At 39.9% G+C, this 9,947-nt stretch overlaps 1 protein-coding gene across 1 annotated transcript; it reads left to right on the forward strand.

Annotated features, from left to right (window-relative positions):
• The first annotated feature begins 488 nt into the window (after positions 1-488).
• On the forward strand, positions 489-8,541 carry LOC121867755 (V-type proton ATPase subunit E-like). The gene is made up of 5 exons (XM_042367828.1): positions 489-633; positions 3,500-3,675; positions 5,487-5,655; positions 6,037-6,188; positions 6,952-8,541. Exons 1-5 carry the CDS (start codon positions 601-603, stop codon positions 7,100-7,102), a joined length of 681 nt encoding a protein of 226 aa, XP_042223762.1. The 5' UTR covers positions 489-600; the 3' UTR covers positions 7,103-8,541.
• Positions 8,542-9,947: the final 1,406 nt, after the last annotated feature.

The following is a 9,947-nucleotide window of genomic DNA, read 5'->3' on the forward strand; positions in this document are numbered from 1 at the left end:
GGTTGATAATGTGGAAAACTAACAATATATTTGTGTTTAGTTCAGGTAAAATGAACATTAATTTCAATACAAATGTAAAAGTTTTGGCTCATTTCTTCCTTAATACTATAAAGTTTTGGCTCATTTCTTCCTTAACACTATATCTCTACACCAGGTTTAATGTTTAACAACGATAAAAAATATTAGTTTAGGTTCTTATTAACTAAAGTTCGTAGAAGTTTTTACACTATTAATACATGTTGAATAAAGGAGTATTTAATAGCACATGATCAGTGTATGATGAAGGAGTTGAAGACTTCCATAAGGTGTTGGATACTACTAGTCTGGTCCCGTGATGCGAGACACTATTGTCTTAAACAAACTTATATCAACTTAATATAAACAAAAAATTAAAACTACATAATAAAATACGTATTATATATAAATAATTTTATAATATTAAGATAATATATTATTATTTATATTTATTTATTAGTTTTATCTCAATATAAGGTGTTGATGTGACTCCCCCCTCATCATATGATTGTTGTCTGCTCATCATCGACCTGACCGCTGTTTGGTCCTCCTTCCTCTCTGTTGTTAAGAGAATATCTCGCAAGAATGGCGCTGAGTGATGCTGACGTACAGAAACAGGTGAGTTATGGTCATATACAACTATTGATTGGTAGTTAATGTGATGAGGCCTCGGGGAGAGTAGTCTAACACCAACCAGTTTTATCGTTAATATATTCTACTTCTTTATGTTATATTGTGTCAGTAGTTTATTTATTGCCTGGTAATTGTTATTTAAGTTGTTTTAGTAGTAGTTGTGATGATATGAGTGTGTTAAGAGTATTTGGTGTCTGGTGGATAGAGTCGGGGCTAAGACTGACTAGAGTTGTCTTATTTAATATTGGTTTTAGTTTTTGTTAATTACCTGAAGATTATACACCATAGTTTATTTCACCTGATGATTAGTCACCCTGACGCCACCTGACCAGGCTAGGTTAGGTTTACGTTAGGGGTTATTCCTGGGGTATTGTCACACAGCGCCCCCTATGGTTACTGAAACATTTACGTCTCACTATTCTGAGCATTTTGAACCCCATATATACCTGGCGGAAATGGATGATGGCGACACAATGTTATCTTTGTTATCGGTGCATCACACACGGGCAAAGTTGACCGACGTCATTCAGTCGTGACCGATGATTTATTGATATCATCACCCAAATTTTTTTCGACCAATTACATTTGATTTTTTTCAAAGGAAGCAGCCTGGGGCCCGGGGTAATTTCATTGACCATTCTGACAATGGCCGTGGTGGAGGTTGGCTGTCATCTGCGCTCGTACGATTATTTTAAGTTTTACGAGAAAGACGATCATTCTATCCAATGGGCGAGTTGACGGTCGGACTTCTTTGGTAAGATGGCAGGTCGGCGGGTAAAGAACGAGCTTACGTTCACTATGGTGATGATTCTTTAAATAAGTTGGGCCAAATAAGGGTTAAAGTTGGTAAAAAGTCACGTGACTGTGAAAAGTTCTGTTTGGTCGTGACGTCACTGACTAGTTCGAGCCGCCCGGCCAGCTGTGGTGTGTGTGTTGTTACCAGCAGACTTGTGGCCATATACAGTACACTGTCATACATTATTGTTAGGTTAACATAAATTACTGCTCAAGTATCATGGTGTGTATTTACTCGCTGGCTGCCGCAGTGATGCACAAGACAGGCAACTCCAACAGAGAAGCTTTCTTCACTGTTGTGGGAGGACTAGGGACGATCATGGCCAGGGAATGGTCAGATGACAGCTGTAATTTAACGTGCTTCATGGCTGGATGGCGGAGTTCTTGATAATACTCTACAGTCATAAAGACGTCTACTCTTGGTAATTTTTCTTTCCTCTGCCTTGATGAACCCTGGAGGTAGTTGTCCGTCCTTCTCGGCTGATCGGCTCTGTAAATAAATTTTATTAGATAATTAATTGTGCTTTACTGTGCAACACAGTAATACTATTTTGAATATATAAATATTACTAAGCACATTAACTAATTCAATGGATATTTGCTGCCCCTACTACAAATTTCATAGTATAAATATTTCAAACATTATTGGTATTATTTTGGTTTTGGTCATCTGGGGGATCCTTAAGTTTTAACTATGGGATTAAGTACTTTAGACAGTAAGACACATTATCTGTACAGGTTTTCTGTTCTCAAAACATTTTTTGATTGCATTAGGAAATACAGGTCATCGGTAAGGAGGGGTAGTAACTCAAAACTGGTGATTTCCGATAGAAGTGAAAGTCCAAATCATTCATAACACATCGCAAACCATCAGAAAAAAAATATAGTCTGACTACTCTGTATATCTAAGTACAGGGACGACCAAAACTTAAAACTTTCCCAATATTGCCTATCTCGAATCTAAACATCAATATACTTTTGGTAGTTAAAGTCAAATTTCACCCATTAATTAATATAAATGATGATATGTCCCAGTGGTTCATTAGTGAATCATCAAAACAATGTCCAGACAATGTCATTACTTGTCAATTAACCTGTATCTACATCTGTACGTCGCCTGCAGGGTAGTTGGTGACGTCACTGCAAATGGCGGCCGTTTCCAGAGAAATCTATTTATCTCGACTACTATAGCAGGACTTTAAACAAATTATATGTCCCGTATCACTCTTGGAACGCGGCACAGTGTATTTCTTGTGTTTACCCTGAACCGTTAACTCGTCCATTCTTACGTATCCCTGGTCCTTCCACTTCTGACTAAGGTATTGTACTTTAGGACATGGTGCGCCCCAAAGTTTTAAACTACTGAAACATTTAGGTTAGTTTAAGCTTGGCTACTGGGGGTCCGGGAGCGGAGCCCCCGTCTAGGGGTTAGGTTAGATAAAGTTAGGGTAAAATTTTACTTTAGATGAGTCCCTATGGGTTAACAAGGTATGTTTATCCAGTGTATTTTGGTGAGTTTTAAACGAATCTGACCTTTATTTTGGGCGGAAATTGATCGTCCCCCCCTCCCCCCAATAATAATGAGGGGAGTCAGAGAAATCGGGGTTTTGGGTGGGGGAGAAAACAAAAACGAGTCATCTGACCTAACATAACCCAGCCTAGGTGTTATTACAGTATCAGCCACAACTTGGTTATATCTTGTTGATAGGAACATATTTTTCTAATATCACTTCCGTCACAAATGGATATTAACGTAAGTCTGCAGTCATCTGTGTGTTCAGCGGCACTGAACTGTGAGACTGTCGCCCACTTTATTTTGTTATTTTTTCTTGTTGAGAATCTGGCAGCTGAGGATTCTTCACCTGTGAGTTAAGAGGATCCTGGAGGTCATGTCTGTTTGGTTAGGTCAGGTCAGGTCGTTGTCCTAGTGGAGCGGGGCAATTAAAAGCAAATAAACCGAATGCTTTTGTTAGATGGCCTGTTAACCTGGGACCCGGTTAGTTCACTTGAGCACAACAATGCCTGCCAGATGCTTTAATATTGTTTGTTGTTACAGATCCACCATATGATGGCCTTCATTGAACAGGAGGCCAATGAGAAAGCAGAAGAAATTGATGCTCGGGCAGAAGAAGAGTTTACCATTGAGAAAGGTCGACTGGTGCAGCAGAACCGCCTCAAGATTATTGAGTATTATGAACGCAAGGAGAAGCAAGTAGAGCTGCAGAAGAAGATGTGAGTCAGTGGTGGTGTGGTGTAGTGAGTGTGACACAAGGTCTACAGTGTGTGATGGTTAATACCAGTGGCGAATCCTGACCTAAGATCTTGATCATGCTCTCTATTTTTTAGAGCGGGGGGTGCTGTACCTAGGTGGTTTAACATTAAATACTGTTTTGAGATAATATGATAATAAATGCTCTCAAGTAGGCCTGTTCATGCCATTGTATTATTAACTTAGCCAGTCAACCAATGCGTGCTTTCGTACTGCGTGATATGAAAATGCCTAACATATTCTTTGTTTTTATCTGTATGCATCTTTGTAAGTCCTGGACATGGTCTGCGTTTTCCTACGATTTCAATTTTCTCAGAAATGTTTCTTCTCTAAAACGTCTTTTCCAGCAGTTCCTTAACTAAACAAGTGTCCTCTTCTACCACAGTTTCCATCGCAAGTAGAATATTTATAACACTATAAGTCTATAACACTCGGGTAGCAGAAGCACCACAACACGCACCAGCGGAAGAATGTAAACAACACGCACGACCCACACGGACTCGTGGGTGGAGCTCCACGGCCTGGCACATCATATCTTCCATTTCACCGTGGTATGACTGTGACGTCAGCGAGCTGTGCGCGTAGGCTTTCATCGAGGCGAAACGGCACCTACCGATGCACTTGGGAGAGGAGCTAGCCCCGACCTCGCTCCCTTACACAGTGCTGTTACTAAGCTCTAGGCTGCACTTTAGAGTATAAATGTAAATTTATGATTTAAGATGAATAAACGAAAAAAAAGGTCTGAGCAGTGAGCATTGGCCACTGGTAAATACAGTTAGTATACAGTAGTAGTGATGCTGGACTCTGGTGGGTTGGTAATTGCTCACTATAATGGTAATGGATTTCCCAGGATGCCATGAAGGTTATTATAACACACTGGGACATTGTGAAGAGTGGACCGTGTCTAGGATAAGCCAATGTGGGATTTATTTATATTTGTCCAGTATAAAGTAACATAACCTAAGTGTCATTGACAGACTCTACAGACATGACAAAGCCGTGACCTCCAGCTGACCTGTACTGTACATGGTGTAGATCAGAAGCAGGACTTTGGGACTTACAATTAAAAACAAATGTAGGAATTGGACATAAAATCCCACATCCATAAATTGAACAAATATATCTACAGTATTAATTTTGTATGCAGAGTTGAATGTGTGTGTGTGTGTGTAATCATAATAATAGTTTATGGTTCATTGAAGCAAGGTTGAACATATACAGTTAGATAATTGGTGAATGGGTCACTTGATTTACAAATAATATACAAGTAACATAAGTGATACAAATATGATAACTAGGTCATACTACAGGGCAGTTCAACATAGTGACAGTGCAAAAAGGTAAGATTGACTGGGAGTGAATACACTGGTTGATTACAAGTTATTGATAATTTTTACAATGTTTGGGACTGGGCTGTTCATATAGCGATCAGTTCGTGCTCGTAGGGCGGTTGTGGTGTTCAACAGCAATTCTCGGGCGAGGGATCTTGGGTGGAAGTAGGAGCTGGTGTCGAGGATGGTGCAGAAGCTTCTCACCAAATTTGCAGATGAGGTCGTGGTGTGTGTGTGTGCAAGATGACTGACCTTTACAGTACATTATATGAGGTTATATGGTCATGGTACATTACCTACACACAGTCACCGTAGGTCATGATGTATAAAAGAAGCTTAAGAGTACTTGACAGTTTTCCCTAATTGATTGGAATTATTTACCATTAGCACACCCAATATACTTTATACCAAGAAGGTGTTGATGTATTGTATGTGACTCTCAGTGGTGCAAGTAACCTGTTGAACAAGTCGAGGCTGGAGGTGCTCAAGGCTCAAGAGTCACACATCAAGAACGTCTTGTACGAGGCTCAGCATAAATTGAACCCCATCTCTCAGGATCATGCGGCCTACAGCAAGCTACTGGAGGACCTCTTGTGCCAGGGATTGTGTCAGGTACGTGTGTCGACTCATATCCTGGTACGTGTGTCGCCTCATATCCTGGTACGTGTGTCGCCTCATATCCTGCTGTGTGTGTTGCCTCATATCTTGGTATGTGTGGCGCCTCATATCCTGGTATGTGTCGCCTCATATCCTGGTATGTGTCGCCTCATATCCTGGTGTGTGTGGCGACTCATAACCTTGTATGTGTGACACCTCATATCCTGGTTCATGTGGTGCCTCATAACTTGGCATTTTTTTTTTTTTAGTACTGCCTCACCTTAACTGTAATACTGACAATACACCCCGGCTAATCGTGTAGACAAATCCCATCACATTGTCTCTCATGGTTGGCGCGTTGTGACCTACCATTATAATGTTGTAAATGATCCTCAGATGTTGGAGCCACACCTCACGGTAAGGTGCCGGCGAGCGGATCAGACCGTGGTGGAGCAGGCCATCGTCAGAGCTCTGACAGTTTACAAAAATATCTCCGGCAGGGACAGCAAACTGGAGATAGACACCAATAATTGGCTTCCTGCTGATATGTGAGTAAATTATTCAACACAAACTGTAAATATATCTCTCGGTGAGTTGTGTACCGGCATAACACTTCCGGGAGAATGTAATTTAGTACGTTTAGCTCGACAAAAACTTGCCCTCCGTTTGGATTGAACCTGAGATTGCCAGGAGGTGAACTAGAGCCAGTGACCAGTTGAAAGTTATATGAGATCTCATGAAGATTAGGAACCCCATCTTGTTTCACCTGTTGATTAAACACCCTAATGCTAACCTAGCCTTACCTAACCTAACCCATCATTTAGCATTAAGGTGTTGAATCATAATCTGGGGTTCCTAAACATCACGACTCATCATATCTAACTTATAAACATTAGTTAAGACACAACCTTTGTACAGTGGGTATGCTATAACGAATCTAATTGGTTCTAGAACCTTGTTCGTTATAGCATTCGTTCGTTATAGGATTAATCCGTTCCAGGCCCCCAAATACAACCACTTAACACTGAAAAATATAATATAAAATTGTAAAAATTGTAAAAAAGTGCATAAATATGCATCTAAACCCCTGAAATAAAGAATATCATTAATATTTGTAATAAAAAAACAATAAATTAGAAAAAAAAAAAAAATTAAATTAATGTTCGTTGTAGGAGTTTCGTTCGTTATAGCATTCTCAATTTTATAGGTAAAACCGTTCGTTATAGGAATATTCGTAGTAGGATCCGTTCGTTATAGCATACCCCACTGTACTTGTGATGGTTAAGGATAATTATTATATTCCTTCAACAGTTGTGGAGGCATTGAACTGGTGACCAACGGTAATCGTATCAAGATCTCCAACACCCTGGAGGCCCGTCTGGAGATGTTGTCCGAGCAGATGCTTCCAGAGATCCGTGCTATGCTCTTTGGCGCAAACCCCAACCGCAAATTCGATAACTAAGACGGTTTACGGCCGTCGTCTGGGTGACGTAAGTAAGACGCTCCGTACGACTGGAGGTTAGAAGCACAACATTACAGAGGGGCGTGGACACTTCAGATGATGCAGTCAAGTGTTATAATACATAGTTGTTATGCCTGTGAGTTCAGGTGGACACAACTACTGATGGCAGCACAACTTTGAGATTATTATGGGAAATATTGAATGTTTAAAAGATGCCACAAGTCTGGCCACTGTGCTGAATTTTGATTCCTCGGGTAACACCGACCAACCCAAACCTAAACCACCATACGATTGGTCAGTTTGGTTTAGTTCCCGTCATCTCTCTTCAGACGGCATAAAACTGGTGGACTTATTTGTGGCAGCTTTTAGACTTATGATAGTTGTGTGATCATCATTGTAAAATTCCCTCTGAGTTATTAAAAGAGAATTGATAAAATAATTGGCTTAAAATTAATACATTACAATTGGATGTAAAGGAATGAATTACTTACATACCCTTTTGGTTGAGACTTAAGGCACCCAGATGAAGTTACTAATAGAACCTTAAGCCAAGTCTAAACATTCCTCTCTTGTGATTAAGTTATGTAAATAGTGAACTAATACTTTGTAATTACTGTCTTCACGGTAGGGGTTAAAGTCCTCTCCCTATTATATATAAGTTGAACCTTCCGGCGAGGCTCTGTTATGGTGGACGGAGGCTTAATGTAAGTGTGTGGGTCACCTGTTGGTGTTGTCTCAGTGTTGTAGCAGTTCTCTCTTATTGTTCGCCCAGCAGCACAGGGTGTGTCAGGTGATCAGTGTATAGTACTGGGAACACTGCCATTGATGTGTTTTAAGAGGTTGCTGAAAGATTGTCTCCTCTCAGCTTGTTTCACCTTAATATTGAGCATCCTAACCCAACCTATCTTAAGCTCACCTCACCTCAACCTAACCCACCCTAACCTCATCTTAACTCACCCTGACCCAACACCACCTCACCCTACCCTAACCCACCTCGCCCTAACCTAACCTAAGCCAACCCCCCCACCCCTCCCCCCTTCCACCAGATACTGTTAGGGTGTTTAATTATAAGTGAAATAATCTAGGTTGGCTAATCTTAACGTGATTATATTTTTTGACAGTAGATGGCGACACTGACATAACAAGCCTGTGGTTGGTTAGGTCAGGTTCGTTTACATTGGCTAAGAATATAAATAGATCGGCAGTGTTGTTTCTGGTACTTATTTAACACTGACCATTTTACAGACTAACATAGCCCTTTGAAATCTTGGAAATTTGTGTACAGAATAAATACAGTAATTAAATAGAGTAGTACAGTACTTGTTTGGATGGGTTAATTTATAGTGTGAATAATAATGGAAATTGTAGCAACTTCCTTGTTAACTTGTGAAGGTTGTTTATAGGGATTGAAATCTGGAAATAAAAGATTATGATATTGATGCTGTGTTTCATGATCACCAAGGAATGTATGTATAGTATGCCTCACTACTGTGGCCTGGGTTTAATCCCCTGCCCGGGACACGTGTCAGAAGGGTGTGACACTACCAAACACAGCAGTTAAGAAGGACAAAGATCTAGACAGGGTGTGGCACTACCAAACATGGCAGTTAAGAGGGACAAAGATCTAAGACGGTGTGGCAGTACCAAACATGGCAGTTAAGAAGGACAAAGATCTAGACAGGGTGTGGCATTTATATCGCACATATTTATTATTGCTTCAAAATTACTGAACTCTGTAAATGCTATGTGTAGTACAGGGAGTGTGCTGTGACAACACCATTTATTTCTTTAAAAAATACACGGGACAAATGGGACGGTGTGTGTGTGTGTTGTTAGGTCGCAGTGTTCTATCATTCAAAACTTTTAGGCAACACTGGAAAAAATATATGAGTAGCTCTGCCAATACTACTGCAGCAGTGATGATTACAATTGTGTCGGATAAGGAAAGTATCTCTAAAGTTTATGACCCATTTAGAACATTTAATAATTATTTTGTTATTATCTAAGAAAATAGTTCAGTAGAATATGAGAGGAATTACTTATCAATTTGACGGATTTTGTTGTTAGCAAGAACCCATCTCCATAAGCACCCTGTTGTAATGGAGACTTGACCATCATATTTCTTCCATTAATACAGTACAGTATTAATAGATTATCTGTATGTTTTTAACCACATGTATTAAGAGTATACTGTACAGTGAAACGTCTGTATAATACCAGCCTGCCTCAGTTGGTGTCTGATGCTGCTGCTGGCAGGTGCTACTGCTGCTGATAGGCCTACTGCTGCTGCAGCAGGCTGACATGATGTGCACTGCCTTTGGCCATGGAGGCTGTAGGCTGACATGATGTACACTGGCCGGCTCTGGTGCATTGGGAGTGTGTATGACTGTCCTCAGTACAGAACTGTAGTAGATTTTAAGCCAAAATATAAAATGTAAACTTTTATAGATAGATACAGTACAGTACTACAGTAAACAATATAAAATGTATACTTTTATAGATAGATACAGTACAGTACTACAGTAAACAATATAAAATGTGTACTTTTATAGATAGATACAGTACAGTACTACAGTAAACAATATAAAATTATATACGTACAGTACAGAAGCAGCCAACATAATAGAGTAAAGCTTCACCACCCACAGGCTTGTTTCATCATCTGTGGACCATTGTTTACAGTACCTCGCTCATTATTACCTCACACACTGTATGATGTGGCACCATCCTGTTACAAACGTAATAAATAAAGTACTGATAAATCCCAGTGCTCTTTTAACCTTGTTTATTATAATATAGGAAATAACTGTCAAGTTGCCACTTTACATGAGTGATGTTCCTCGTA

Source organism: Homarus americanus, unplaced genomic scaffold (genome assembly GCF_018991925.1).
Source record: "Homarus americanus isolate GMGI-L3 unplaced genomic scaffold, GMGI_Hamer_2.0 scaffold46583, whole genome shotgun sequence".
NCBI lineage: Eukaryota > Metazoa > Arthropoda > Malacostraca > Decapoda > Nephropidae > Homarus > Homarus americanus.

Excerpts from the sequence above, each read along its gene's own strand:
- LOC121867755 (XM_042367828.1), top strand. The coding sequence starts at position 601 with ATGGCGCTGAGTGATGCTGACGTACAGAAACAG. Across the intron at positions 3,676-5,486 it reads GTAGAGCTGCAGAAGAAGAT|TGGTGCAAGTAACCTGTTGA; the intron begins GTGAGTCAGTGG and ends TGTGACTCTCAG. Across the intron at positions 5,656-6,036 it reads TGTGCCAGGGATTGTGTCAG|ATGTTGGAGCCACACCTCAC; the intron begins GTACGTGTGTCG and ends AATGATCCTCAG.